General features: G+C 47.2%; 2 protein-coding genes across 2 annotated transcripts in view; one reads left to right on the forward strand and one right to left on the reverse strand.

Annotated features, from left to right (window-relative positions):
* BRD3OS (BRD3 opposite strand) lies at positions 1-3,797 on the forward strand. The gene is made up of 2 exons (XM_050320211.1): positions 1-85; positions 335-3,797. The coding sequence occupies exon 2, from the start codon at positions 980-982 to the stop codon at positions 1,247-1,249; it is 270 nt and encodes an 89-aa protein (XP_050176168.1). The 5' UTR covers positions 1-85; positions 335-979; the 3' UTR covers positions 1,250-3,797.
* Positions 3,798-5,220: 1,423 nt separating this feature from the next.
* The window catches only part of BRD3 (bromodomain containing 3), a 35,882-nt gene continuing 26,279 nt past the window's right edge, over positions 5,221-14,823 (reverse strand). Inside the window, exons 8-12 of the mRNA XM_050320206.1 lie at positions 14,365-14,556; positions 13,788-14,023; positions 12,984-13,276; positions 11,034-11,162; positions 5,221-10,268 (exon numbers count right to left, since the gene is read on the reverse strand). Of these exons, the coding sequence (XP_050176163.1) occupies positions 10,153-10,268; positions 11,034-11,162; positions 12,984-13,276; positions 13,788-14,023; positions 14,365-14,556 (966 nt within the window). The 3' untranslated portion in view covers positions 5,221-10,152. The remainder of the gene's footprint in view (positions 10,269-11,033; positions 11,163-12,983; positions 13,277-13,787; positions 14,024-14,364; positions 14,557-14,823) is intronic.

The raw sequence follows: 14,823 nt of genomic DNA on the forward strand, positions 1-14,823 counted from the left end.
CACGGCGGGGAGGAGCCTGGGCGGCTGCTCGGCCGAGCCCAGCGGCGCCGGGGCCGGGCCGAGCCGGGCCGGGCAGCGCAGCACGGTGGGGCCGAGGGTGAAACGCGGGCGGGGGCGCGGGGACCCCGGGGGATGCGCAGGGGGCGTGCGGGGAGCCCCAGGCGGGGCGCGCAGGGACGGGGCGTGTGGGACACCCACGGGGGCCGTGGGCGGTGCGCGGAGCCGGTGGAAGGGGTGGCGGGGGCGGGCGGGAGCAGGGGGCACGGAAAGGGACCCTCGCAGGGCAGGGACCCTCGCTGGCAGCCCTTGGGGTGACCCTCGCTGTGCCCTGCAGGTGCCGTCGGCAGGTGACGGCCCTCCGAGTCGGGTACCATAACCAGGGCCGAGGCAGCATCTTCTCCTGCATCCCTGAGCACGTGACTTGCCAAGCGCCCGTCCATCACTCCTGTCACCGGTGGAGAGGCCATGCACGGGCCTGGGCGCCGGTGACTTCGTGGGTCTGCCCTCCTAGGTCTGCCCTATGGCTTCGGGACCCATTCTCCAGGGAAGCAGAGCTCCTCCAGAACCACTCATCCCGTCCTGCCTGGCTGCAGGCCGAGCCCAGGCCCACGGAGCCACCGCTCACACCTACTGAGATGCTCCATGGACTCTCAGCTAGCAGCTCACGTGCGTGTGGTCCCTTCACAGCATGAAACACGCAGCAGCATCACCACTGGATGAGCTTTCAGAAGTTCTGGTTTGTTTTTTAAGCGGGGCCAGGCTGCCCACTGCGATTTTGGGGCGTGTGCATCCCTTCTCCCTCTCCTGAGCCGTGCTTAGAGCGCCCAGCAGCTCGTGGATCCCGAGAGCCGTCCCCTGGGATGTTCTCCCTTGAGCTCAGAGCAGCAGCACCAGCAGCAATCGACCCGGACCGACCCAGCGGGGCGCATTTCGGAGCTGTTGGGAAGGAGCTCCCATTTTTGGGGCTCTCCTGGAGCAGATGAGTGACACGCTGATGAATGGGAGGGTGCCCCTGCCCGAGAAGGCCTTGTCCGAGGGCTACGCGCGGCTGCGCTACCGGGACACCTCTCTGCTCATCTGGCAGCAGCAGCAGCAGAAACTGGAATCGGCTCCTCCCAACACGTACCTGAGCCGCAGCCGGAGCATGTGGTACTCGCAGTACGGCAACGAGGCCATCCTGGTGCGGGACAAAAACAAGCTGGATGTCTCCAGGGACACGGGGCAGTCCAAGTTTTGTGCCATTATGTGATTTCCGTGGCTTTGCGTTGGGAGCCCACGCGCACGGAGAGGAACCAGACTCGCGCTGAGCTGGGGGAGGAGGTGGGTTTGCAACATCCTCTCTCAGAGGTGCAGCTGAAGCAGCGTGTGCAGGATAGGCCAGACAGGCTGGCTGGAGTTTCTGTTTGTTTTTGCTGTTGTTGGACTCCCATTCTGCATGTCATTGCGTGTGTGCAACAAAACCAGCCTCACTCGGGAGCTCACGAGCCTGTTGCTGCCCAGCATCTTGGCAGGGTCCGTGCTGGACCATGTGTCGCTTGTAAGTGGCTCGTGTACCCTGAGAAACACCTGCTGTCATTTGGGCCTGTCCCCAGCCAGCATTCTATTAGCAAGTCCTTATTTCCAGGGCTCTGGGAATGCTGGTGGGGCAGAGGTGGGCGCAGATCCGTTTCCATCAGGGCTATGGTTTTAGGAAATTGATCTCCAAAACCACCTGGCCACTACTTGTTTTGCTTGCCCTGTCTCCCTTTAATTCCTGCCCTGGAAGTGGTCTCTTACAACCAGGTAATGGAGTCATTTATTGTGGGGAGGAAGAGGGAAAGAACGTGTTGAAAATTTAATCTGAGCCTTCACAACACCTGGCAGGAAAGGTGCACTGCAAAGCCCAGGGCCCTCTCTGATCTCATGGTGTGGGATCATGGAAATAACAGGACTTCTGGAGTCAGGGGAGCTGACTCCTTTCATGCAGGTAGATCCCTGGCCCAGCTGTGGGAGCAGATCACCCAGTGAACCACCTGAAAGAGAGGGACAGGCCCAGGAAAGCAAAGGAAGAAAGCTACTGTAAATACACACATCTCCTAAGGGACACAAGGAAAGTCCTACACAGCAGTACCTACCCCTGAGTCCAACTGGAGAAGGGAAGAGTCCACTGAACTTTGCTTTCCATTCAAGTTTTGATGCATGCAGTAGCTTGGAAGGGTTTAACTTCTAATTCAGGTTGGATTGTAGATTAGGTGCATGTATTTTAAAAGTAGTGTCTGGGATTGTTTCAACTAACTGAAGGATTTTAGGAGGGAAAAGCACTTCCTCTGCACTTCTTGGGCACAGAGGCTGCTTTCAGGTTGTCTCCATTACTGCTGAATCCTGACTTGCTCAAGGCAAGATCAAGCTGAGGAACTCAGCCCAGCAAGCACCTGAATCTTTACCTTGGTAAAAACAAAACCACTTCCAAGGGTGTAAATTACATACCCAGGGCTCAGCATTAAAATGTAACATCGTGGTGAAGTCACAGAGTCTGTTTCTGTCCTGCCTAGGACGTGTGTCTAACCCAGCAGCACTTGGGCACAGGCTGAACTCCAGGCAAACCAGTATTTGATGTTGACTTCAGTGTGGATTATTTACCTGCCTAAAATCAGGCACAGTCATTACTTCTATGATATTTATCTAAAACCTCCTTGGCATTTTTGAAGCACTTTTATTTATTTTAATACAGTGAAGAATCTCTTCCACCTCTCCCACGTGGGTTAAATGCTACAACACACACGTACACTCAACCTTGCTGAACTCAAATGTGCTGAGCAGAACACACCTGTTTTTAACGTGAGACCGTAGAGGTTCAGTGTTCTTAGCCCTGCTCCATAGCACTGCAAACAATAGGCAGCTCATCATGTTTTAAAAGTAACTATTTCTGCATGTGTTGGTGTTTGGTATCTTAACGTGTGTGCTCATAGATTTAAACCTGCTGATGGACCTCGCTGCTTTCCTTCCCCGTGCATTGCTCTGAACACAAACAGCTCTCTTGGTCTTGTCAGGACTAGCTCTGGAAGAGAAATATGTCAGTGAATAAATGCTTTTCAACTGGGTATTCAGTGAGATTCACAAAACCAGCGAGGCTTGGCAAGCTGCCGGTGCTCCGGTGCCCGGTGAGGTAGAGCATTGCCAGGGATGCGTGACCCACCTGGGCCTCCAGCTCCTGGCTGAGTGAACAGGTGATTATTTACACAAACAGGCAGGAGGCTGGTCCAAGAGCTCCCCTGGGAACTGCAGGTGGAAGCGACCTGGAGAGGCAGGAGAGGTGGGTTCTGGGCCTGCCCAGCAGCCCTGGGGAGCACGTGAACTCTGGGAGTTTTAAGGAACAGCACATCCCCCAAACCAGCTGTTCGTTTTCTTTTCTTATAGAAAAAGAAATCCAACACTTATTTTCTTTTTAATTTCAGTGAGAAAGTTGGTTATTTTGGGTATAATCAGTCTCTTTTTGTTAATGTGGCTGGTAAACCAAAATTCAGTTATTTGCAGAGTGTTAATTTGGACTACACAAGACTCAAAACATAAGTGTGTGCATAAATTCTTCCAGGATCGAGGCTGGACGTGACAGTACAGGAAGAAGAGGATGAGTTGTCCTTCCATCTCTGTGAATGTGACTGTAGTTTTCCATATCTGTGTGTCATTGGTCACAGCAGGGTTGTGGTGTGGCTGCTGTGACTGAGCGTTTCTTTGAGCCAGTTGTGTGGTGTTGATGCACTTGTTTAAAACACCATTGTAGCATCTTTGATAAAGTGCATTAAAATGATTTGAATGCAGCACTGTGAGTAGCTGTTTTTTTCTCCTGCACCTCAGTTGCTCTTGGCACACTTGAGGATTACACTGTTGGTCCTCTCCATCCCCACACAGGTAATTCCCACTGGGGAGAAGTCACCTTAGTTACTGGTAGGGGTCCAAAGCTCCACCCCTGTACCTGTGAACACCAGCTCCCCAAGCCCAACAGCCCTGAAATCTCAGCAGTGCCTTCAGGGATGAGGATCAGCCTCTGGATGTCACACTAAATCAGAGAATCACTAAAGCTTGGAAAAGACCTCCAAGATTATTGCACCCAACCTGTGACCCATCACCACCTTGTCAACCAGACCAGAGCACCAAGTGCCACATCCAGTCGTTCCTTGAACACCTCCAGGGGTGGTGACTCCACCACCTCCCTGGGCCACCCCTTCCCTGTCTTTCTTCCTTGCAGTGAAGGGCCCAGAATTTGAGGCATGACCTCCCCAGTAAACCCATCAGTACAGATACCAGTGGGAGCTGAACCTTAACCATATTCTGCCTGTCCTCAACCTCCTCTAAGTCTGCAAGAAACAGCACTGCTTGATGGACCTAGAAATAAACTCAGTAGTAAATGCTACAGAAAACATCCTCACCTGCCTCACAGCAGAGTATTTGGAGGACAGGCTGAACAAACACTTCCTTTGGGAGTATCACTGATACAACACACAATGACACTGATACACCAACAGGGAAGCGAAACAGGTTTGCTGAAACCTTGGAGATCCTGGCTCTGAAACCCAGTGAGCAGGAACAGGGTTAGAGAAAGATTAACCCTGGCTCTGTAACCCTCACCTCACACATAAACCATCAGGCACACAGTGGAGAAACCGAACAGCAAAACCAGCCTGAATCCTCTGCAGTGACTAAAATAGATCCTGGCCACCACACAGTAATGTCAAGACTCTGCTGGGGTTGTGACCAGCTGCTCCAGGCCCCCCTTTTCCAAGCTGTGCCTTCCAGGTCACCCTGAGCTCACAGACCTGCAGGGCCTGGCTGGTGGAGAGGTGAGAAAGTCCCTCTGGTTCCTTCACGTTCTGCTGGATCGAAAGAAACCAGCATGAAACCTGTGTGAAATGTCCATCTTTCTGCTGAACTTACCTCAATCAGGTGCAATTCTCACACAATCTAAGACCCCTGTAGGCTTCTAGGAAGAGTCAAAGTCCTTCCTGGGCAGCCCTGGTACATGGAAGTTGCTGAGTGTTTCCCTCACCAACAGGCTGTGATTCAGAGACCCCAGACTTGCTCCAGCCTCTGAAGGCATCAGCCCCCTTAGTGTGACACTCTAATGAGAGCTAAACTTGCAAAATGCATTTCAAATTACTCCAAGACTCACAGCATGAGGATTCAGTAAATTTACATTTGTGTATGGCACTGCTCGATCAAAGTTTGCAAGTGGAGCAAGTGCCACACCTGAAAGAGGAGATGAGGAAAGGGAAAAGGAGGTGGGGAGGGGAAATATGGGATCAAACTGCACACACAAAACAATTTTTCTTTTTATTATGAAAACAAAACAAATGCCCCAGGACCAGGGTCCGTGAGTACCAGTAACATCAAAGATTACTTTCTAACTCTTTTTTTTTTTTTTTTTTTCTGTTGTGTTTGAGGCCAGCAATTTGCAATAAACAAGCTAAACTACTTACATTGACTCGTTTCTTTTCAGTAACTGACATTTACAGGAATATACTAGAAATGGCACTAAAAAGTTTTAAGAAAAAGAGTTACGGTAAATTTGCATGCACATCATACAGAAAAGTAACAATTTTTTTTTCTTCTTAAATATTAAAAAAACCCAAAATAACAAAACAAAAATACAACAGCAAATCTTTCTGGATTAGGTTACGCCAGTATCAGGGCTGTGTTCTAAGTGGCCTGTGTCAAATCCTAGCTGGTGGTTTAATTTATTTTTAAAAATGACATTTTAAAAAGATATGCAAATACCATTTTCTTTAAAAAATGCAGCTCAAGCAAGATAATGCTGCTAGTGTGATGAATCCTAAATTTACCTTTAATGATGCAGAGCCTGCACACAGTTAGCCCTAGTGGTAACTGCTCACGGTTGAGAATGAGATTTTAAAATCCAGTACTAAAAAGGTTGTGTTTTTACTTTGTCATGCCCCGATCCCTTCCCCCCAGCTCCAACCCCAACTTTAAAAAACATCATTCCTTTCAAAACAAGGAAAATAAAAATTAACAACTGGTCTAAAAGTCCCCAAAACAGAGAAAGAACTAGATTAGGTAACTGCAGTCTGCTTCTACCACACAGAGAACATGGAAAGAGACCTCACGGGGTGACTTAAAGTCGGATATTTACACACACACGTGGGGGTGTGTGCGTGTGTGAGGGGGGTGTCACACACAGTCCCGAAACATCAGTTCTACAGTTACAAACCCTGTCGGTAGGAAAGGTTAAAACCACATCAATACAAAATTGAAATGATTCTGTATAGACAACATTTGGTTAGCAGAGAGAACTGTTGTAGCCAACAGGTTCCTTCGGTCGATGGATCAGGGCCTGAGCCCACGGGATGCAGATGTCCCTCTGGTCCCAGTGAGCCACGAGACAGGCTGAGTTTACAATCAGAGAAAAGTTTAACAAAGTTTTTAAAGGTGCAGTAATGCTGGTTGACTGGATAAAGGTCTGGTCAGATATTTTGTCAAAACAGGAATTCGTCAGAAAAAGCAGTTTCAATAAAACTCTTTGTGTGTATGCATACATATGAAATCATACTGATTTCAGTGAAGTTTCCCCTGGAAAACAAAGTTAAACTTTGTTCATTCAAGAAAAATTCTACCATAAAAATTTTTTTCTCTTTTTTTTTTTCTTTTTTTTTTATTCTTAAGTTTAAAAATGTTATTTCGAACGTTCTACGCTTGATCATTTTAAAGTTATTTCGTGACATCCGTACTGACATGTCATGCAATACAAACTGAGTTAAATAAATGCTCTATTGTTTCAGTTCCCAACTCATTAAGGGCTGCTGCTAACTTACTATGGACTGGAAACATCTCTTCTTTCCTGGAGACACTCGGGAGGTACAAGAGGCACCACTACGGACATGGTGGGGGATAATGAGCACTATAATCAGTATGAGAATGAAGAAGTGTAAGAACAACATTTGGAAACGAGGAGACCCCGACTTCTTTCCTGCAATGAAGGTCATGCCAAAATGGATTCCTCCTGTGAGCTGCCATTTTGCAGGGAACACCTCACTTTCCATGGAAACAGTTTCCCACTGAGTGGCAGCCCAAGTTGCAGCTGGTAGATCAAAGATATGCAGGTAGCTCTTCATGCTCCAGGGTGGTTTTGGCAGGTGGTTTTCCTTGAAAATCCCCAAGCTGGGATGGTTTGGCAGCTACAAGAGGGATCCTCCTCCAGCACTGCAGCCAGCCTCAGGCCAGGCCCCGTCCCATCACTCCACACATGGTCCCCAACCCTTCGGCCTCAACCTTTCCGCTGATCCTGGTGGGACAGACCTGCGGATCCCAGAGGAATGTCTGTGCCCTTGCTGTGCTCCAGGGGAGTTGTCCTTGATGTCAGAGGATGATGGGATGCTGCAGAGCCACGTCCCCAGGCAGTGATGCTGGTGAGATGCTCTTGCCTCCAGCACCGGCTCCGGTTTGTTCTCCACAGGGGAGCGACCACCACATAGCACAGCTCAGGTTAATGCACAAAGGAAAAGGTTCCAAGCAGGGAAAACCAGGAGCTTGTTTATCCAAGTTGTCATGGTAGTGAATTGGTTGCAATTAGTTCAACTAAAACGCTAGATGGTTTTGATAATGCAAGTCGCAGAGAGGAGGAGAAACACAGGTGAAACCCAACCCCGTTAGAAAGGAACCCAAGCTCTTAATTAGGTGAATATTACATTTCCTCGTAGTAAATTCTGAAAATATATTACTAAGGATCTGCCTGGGGGAAAAATTTTTCCAGGGCAGGATTTAAAAAAGATATAGGAACTAAAATAACCCCACTGTTAACGGAAAAGAAAAATAATTAATTTCAGTAAGAATCAGAACATTTTCCTTTCAAATGCTGTGGGAAACCATCTGAAAGGCTTGAGAGCCTCCTGCCCACTGTGGTCACCACCAGATTTTGAAAGGCAGATGGCCAAGGCCCAGCTAATCAAACCCTGGTTGATGGGGCAGCAAGTGACTGGTGGATGCAGTTGGAAATGCAAACCATGGAATGCTAAGAACAGGCTGGCCCTGTGCTTCCCAACTTCCCAGCACAGGGACATCACCCAGATCCCACATTTGCACCATGGGGCCTCTGGCAAACTCCTGAGAGACCACAGGAAGGTGAATTTTAGGGCTATCCCAGATTAGAAAGGCAGCTTTAGAGGCTGGTGCTGGAGAAGGAAAGGCATAACGTTCTGTTAAAACTGTGTATTTTTTCTTTACAACAAAAAGAATTTACAATAAACTTCTGCCCCTCAGATTACAAACTTTATATAATTAGAGAACTGGTGTTTTCCTGAAGTTGGATTAGAAAAGGATAAAACCCCCACTGTTCTACAAAAAAAAAAAAAAGAAAGGGGGAGAAAAAGACCACTGGAAATATTACTGAGAAAAATCAAGAAATTGTATCTGACTGTAGGTCTCCAAAATCTGTACAAAACAGGAAAAAAGGAGGCTGGGGTGAAAAGAAAGAAAAAAAAAATCTAAAAATGAACACACCAACTATGACAGAGCACCAGACACGTGATAGACTGGACTGTAGCACCTGTAGGTATGAAGTCCAAGGTATATAAATGAAGCTGCAGATTTTTATTTGCTTCCTTGTTGTTAATTTTTTTTTGTTTTTAAAATCTGGTTGCAACCTCATTAAAAGTCTGCATGTCTGCCGGCCTGCAGAGATGCAGCTTTGCTTTTCTTAGGTTTTATTACATCTTAAATGACCAGTGGTGTTTAATAAATAAAGTCACGGTATATACATGAAATTAGGGACACCCAAAACAGAGTGTATTGCAGCAGTGCAGGTCAAAACATTAGGCTGGACTCAAAAAAACATACAGCAAGCCTTAAAAAACTGGCTCTTTTCTTCCTTTTCTCCCTCCCTTCTTTTTTTCTTTTCAGCGAGGTAAAGCATTTCAGTGCCTGGAAACCTGCACCACAGAGAAGCAGCATTCCCTTTGTGGGAGCTCACTACTGAAACAATAAGGAGAAGGGGGAAAAAGCAAACTCAAGCAGAAAAACCCAAACCCACACAAAATCCCTCTCCACTTCCCCTGCCAGCTCAGCCTCAGCTGGAGCTCAAGTGCTGCTTTATTTTAAGCCCAGACTGAGATGCTTGTCATGGAGAAAATCCCTAAGCTTGTGTCCAGTAACGAGCACATGACTTGTCTTGGTCACTGCAGGATCACTCCAAGGTCCAGCTGACAACTTCCAGCCAAAACCTGTTTCCAGTTCAATGAAAACTTTCATAGAGAGCATCCACTTCCTGGAAATTATCTATTTCACCTTAAAAATAACATTCCCAAGAGACTTGAGTGTCCCTCACTCCCTTCTTCCCAATGAATCCCCAGGAAAAACGAAACTTCTGAGTGGAAAACCAAGAAATGCAACCACTTATATTGCTCGTGTGCTTAAAAGTTAAATTCATGCTTAAATACCTTCCTGAACAGGTGCCTATGCCTCTACCAAGATTAAAAAAAAAAAAAGTATGTTAGCAGTCCACAGTACATGAGAATTTTTTTGGATTTTTTTTTTTGTTTTATGTAAAAAGATGATAGCATCTGACATTTTCATCACACTGTAGACTTCGAGATTAAGAATACTAGTGCTAATAACAAATACACCAACTAGTTCAAAAGCTAACATCTTTCAGATACAGTACCATTTTACAGAAATTCCTTTAAAAAAAGATGTTTGTTTGTTTTTTTTTACCTTGTGTGAGCCAGGCAGGCTTATTAAAAGAGAACATTCTGGGGAGAGGGAAGGGATGGGAGGGAAATGTACTACAAACCTTGCAGAATTTTTCTATTAGTCTCCTGCTAAGAGCTCAAAGTACTTCCATTTTCAACAAATTCTCTTCAGATAAATGTATTTTAGAGACTTTATGCAAAGGGAACTATTTGTCATAAAGTCTAAGTCACACACACACGCAAAGATCTTTGACCTATTAAAAGAGAGCCCTCCCCCCCCCAGAAAAAAAAAAAAAAAAAAGGAAGATACCTTTTATAACACTGAATTAAAAAATAAAATAAAAAAGTCAGAGAAAGAGAGAGAGGGGATAAAACCTGACCACCGTGGGAGGAGAGCAGTACGTTAAGGAGGGGAAGGAACACTGCAGAGCATCGGGGAGGGGGCTGTCCGTTTGTTTTGTGTCCCAGTGTCCGTAACTCATTCCGAATCGCTGCTGTCCGAGCTGGAGCCGCTGGAGCTGCTGCTCCCAGACTCGGAGGAGCTGCTGCTGCTGAGCCGGGAGGGGCCTCCGGAGGGAGTGGAGCCGGATTTCTCTGCGGGGAAGAAGGGGGCGATGTGGTTACTCGCAAGGAACTGAAATAGAGAAGGTTTGCCCACAGCCTTCAATCCTCCACGGCTCTGTTCCCAGTTTTTCCTAGGCAGCTCGCTTAACAGCAGCCTTTGCCTGCTGCCACAAGCACGTCCTGTCAGTGGATGACAGCGTTCCTCAGGCTGCAGGTGACCATGGAAGTTTGGGATCCACACAGGAGCTGTTCAAGAGGGCAATGTCCCCCACAGCCCTACAGGTTCAGGTGAGACAGCACAGAGCACCTGGAGCTGTGCCTGAGGCCTCTGTCCTTCAGTGCAATTCTGAGCACAGGAAAGACCCCCTCCTGACCTGTGCAAAGCTGCAAACAGCTTTGTTTGCACCGGAGGAACCTTTTGTAGCATCTTGCACTATTGAACTGTGTAGGGCTTGGGCTTCTTTTTAAGCCCACAATGGAGAAAAATCACGTGTTAGATGCTCTGTGGTACTGGTCTGTATGCACAGCATAATACAGAGGAGATCCTCCTCCCTCTGAAAGAGAAACTGCCTCCAAGACACCTCTCATTTACTACCCAACAGTTTCCACCTGGACAGGGACCAAAGCAGACCCCACACAGTAGCTCAGTGCCCAGCAGTGTCCCCTGACCAGCTGGGGTACCTGTCACAGAGACAAACCCAAGGCTACAAGAAGGCAGAGGTTTTTGTCTCTGTGAGTCTGTCTACACAAACAACTTCTGGGGCTCTGTTTTCACAGTAAAACCAAAGCCATTACCTTTCTTTGCAGGTTTCTTGTTGTTGTTTAGCTGCCCACTGACGTCCTGTAACCGTTTTTCTAGTTCTTTCTTCTTTTCCTGAGCTAACTCTTCTTTTGACTTCGCTGCTTGCTTCTTCCCACCTGCAGCTGTGGAGGAGGAACACACACAGTTTCTGAAGCTGCATGGATGCAGGGGCAAAGAGTGGACATCACTATTTTACAGGGCATGTAAATCTGTGTGAACACATTGCAGTGACACTGCTAAGATCAAGTGATCACACAGCAACTACACATCCCAGATAAAAGACAACACATGAAGTTGTCTGACTCATCCAATCACCACCATCCTCTAACATGCCTTTTTTTTTTTTTTTTTTTTAAAGACAGATCTTCTGGAAAGTATTTTAGAAGACAGAAATATCCATGTAATGACTTTGTCATTACAGGTTACTTACCAGCCAGTTATATGGTCAATAATTACACATTTGTAATTACAGAATTGTTACATGGGTTTTCTGCCCTGTAAAATAAAGTGTCCCATTAAAGGTTGTCAGGAGTAAAGCATCTGCAGTTCAAACTTCCGGTACCTCACGCAAGCATCTACTGTGGTTTATGTTGCTCTAAATATAAAACAAAACAAACAAGGACAAATTAAAAACCAACTGAGGCAAAAAGGCTGGCAGACAACAGGAATGTAGCTGCATCAGGATGGAAATGGTGAGAAGTACCAGCAGTACTGCAGAGGAAATATTCCTCCAAAAAAAGGAGTAATTCAACACAGGTGTTGGCCAGGATCAGAAACACAGGGGCCAGATATTTTGCCTGATCCAGCAAGGAAATACCTATGTTTCTGTGCACTACTTTTAAGCAATGATTTATAAAGAAAGAAATCTGGAAAACACAGTCCTAAGAGGGTGCAACCCTGAACACTCATCTCAATAGCCCAGCTGGGGTCAGGCATGCCAGGTTTACAGGGTGGACATCTGAAGTTAGATCTGTGTTACTCTGTGTTTTGGTTCCAAAATTAAAGGATGCTTCTTGTCCCTAATCACTATGGAAAATCCTTTCCTGAGCTCTTCCAATAGTGAAGGATTTGGGCAGGGGGGAGGGGGGAGGGAGGGATCAATTAAAAAAACACAAAAAGAAGGGTCAAAGTCTGCAATTTGCTCAGGCCCACGTGAAAATCCTGTGGGGAAGAAATGGAGCTGCTCTGCAAGAGTAGGGAGTGGCTTTTGTGTCATGGCCTTAAGAGCACAATTCCCTCTTATCCAACAGAGCCAGGACCACTTCAGGTAAGTGATCCCACTGCTGTTTAGCTGGAGGAAAACCCTCAAGGGTTTGTGACAATTCACTTTGTGGAAAAGGCACAGAGACAAGTCTGTCCCTCACTGAACTACACACTCAGCAGCACATGAACAATAACCCTGTGATCTGAGAGACTGAGGGCAATATGGTGATCAGGCCACGTAGGAAGAACTGTTTTGGGGTGAATATACAACTCAGACACACCCAGAATCCACATGTTGCCCAGGTAACTTTGTGCAAGTTATTTATTCCCTTGGTGGTTTGGATCCCAACCATGCTTTTTATTTCCTTTCTAATTAGATGCTAAACTATTCAGGACAAGAAACTGATCCTTCCAGATGTGTACACATAACACCTAACACAATGAGACTGAAACCTTTACAGTGCCTTCCAGAGTCTGGATAAGTAATAAAGGCATCACACACATCTTGCAGAAGAACACAATAGCTCTCCAGGTCTCTGCAGCACAACATCATGGGAAGAAAGAACAGGAAAAAAAACCCAGAAAGTTTCTGTACATTTTCTTGGGAGAAAAGAATCTCTAAAAATCCCTGTCATCACGTACTCAGCAGCTGGGTAAGAGAATCTCAACACATATGCCCTGACTCCAAAGCTGAGCCCAAGAGCTGGTGGGGGGAACGCATGCCCCGGGAGGTAACTTACAAAACGGTTTCCTCTGTTTTTTCTGTAAACAAGATTTCACGTATCTCTCCAGTTCTCGTAAAGTTGTGGGCTTCAACGTTTCAAAATCTATTTCTATCTCGTCAGGATTGGAGTCTCTGAGGGAAGGTTCCCGTGACTGGATGATGTGCACCACCCTGCCGAGCTTCTCCCCGGGCAGGCGGTTGATGTCCAGGCTGAGCTGTCGTTTCTCATCATAGGTCATGGGCAGACCTTCCTCCTCCTCATCCGAGTCGTAGGTTGCAGATGCCTGTTTGCCTCCTTTCTTGGGCTGCCTGGGGAGGTTGTCAAGCATGAAAACATCCATGGGTACACAGAAGCAATGAATTTCTTTTTTTTTTTTTTCCCTAACTCCCTTGTAACAAACATCCCAATGCCCTTGGCTTTGAACCTCTTGTCAGACGGCTCGAACAGCACCACAACTGCTGAAAAAGTTTGGCAATCTGAGATCAGCTGTTTTAGCCCCGTGAAGCGTGACAACAAGCCCCAGCAGCAGCAGGGGGGCAGCAATGGAGTGGCACGTTCTTGGTGGCTGCACAAAAGGCAAAACCCAAAACCTTATCTGAGAGCGATCAGGCAGGGATTCTAAGGGTTGGACAGTGAAAACATAATAGTTCCACTGCCAGCTCTAACTCAAAGACTCCCTGGAGTTGTCTGGGAATGGGGACACTATTCAACAGCAAATTAACTGCTCTGACAACTGAGCTTCCCCAGGAATTAATTAAGAACAGGGCTGGAAGCTCTTTGCTCTCCCCTCGAGGCACCTTGCGGAAGGCAGGCTCTCACCTGTTTGCTGTGGTTGTGCTGTTTGCTTTCTTAGCTGGGGCTTTCTTCTGTTGGGTTTGTTTTGGTGGCTGAGTCACCTTGGGTTTCTTCTCCTCCTCGGTTTTTACTTTGTGCTTTTCTTTTTCCTTCTCTTTATCTTTCTTTTTCTTCTCTTTTTCCTTCTTCTCCTTTTTTTTCTTTGGTTTGTTCACTGGCGCTTGTGACAGGGCAGCCAACTGCTCATGGACGGCCTTCAGCTGGGGGAGAACGGGGAAAAACTGATCAGGCAGGAGAATTGATGCCTCCACTACCCTTCTTCTACATCCCAAAGCGTAAGTATATCCCCAAGTCAGCGATCAAGCAGCTCATACTCTGGGATCCCCGAAGGAAGCGCAGAGCATCAGCACTGGGAGAAAACTCCCACTACATCCAGCACACAGTTATTGCACAGCTGAGTGTTTTCCCCCTTTAGCTGGGAAAAGGGGGGAGTGTTTTCCTGCATCCCAGCCTAGATGGGGTTTTCAAGAACAAAATCAACCCCTTTCCTCCTGCTGTGCCCTTTCCACTGCCCCGACACACAGTTCAGCTGTTGCAGTACCTGCTCCTGGAGCTCCGCCAGCCGAGTCGCTCGCTCCTCCTCCGAGTCAGAGCTGTCCGAGTCAGAAGAGCTCTCCTCACTGCTGTGACTGCTCTCTGTGCTTTTGCTCACCACTGGTGCTGTTGGGGGAGGTGGAGGGGGGACCTCTGCAGGCTCATCGGGCATTTTTGCGAACCTCATCTCAAAGACATCCTGCAAAAAGGAGGAAAACTGGTGACTAAAGGAGCCTCAGCCACAAACAGCTCACTCTGGCCTTTTAAACACATCAGGGTCAGGGTTTTTTTGCACTACACAAGGTCCTGTACACGTAAATAATAATATACAGAAGGTGTATGGCCATCTGTAAGGCCAAGAAAATCCTCCCATTACTTTGAGAGCAAGGACTATAATTTTTAAGGAGCGGAACGTGGCATTTAGGCCACGCCATGGGAAGAGCACAAGGCTCTTTCCAAGGGCTGG

This window comes from Myiozetetes cayanensis, unplaced genomic scaffold (assembly GCF_022539395.1).
Source record: "Myiozetetes cayanensis isolate MyiCay16 unplaced genomic scaffold, myiCay2020 scf23, whole genome shotgun sequence".
Taxonomy (NCBI): Eukaryota; Metazoa; Chordata; class Aves; order Passeriformes; family Tyrannidae; genus Myiozetetes; species Myiozetetes cayanensis.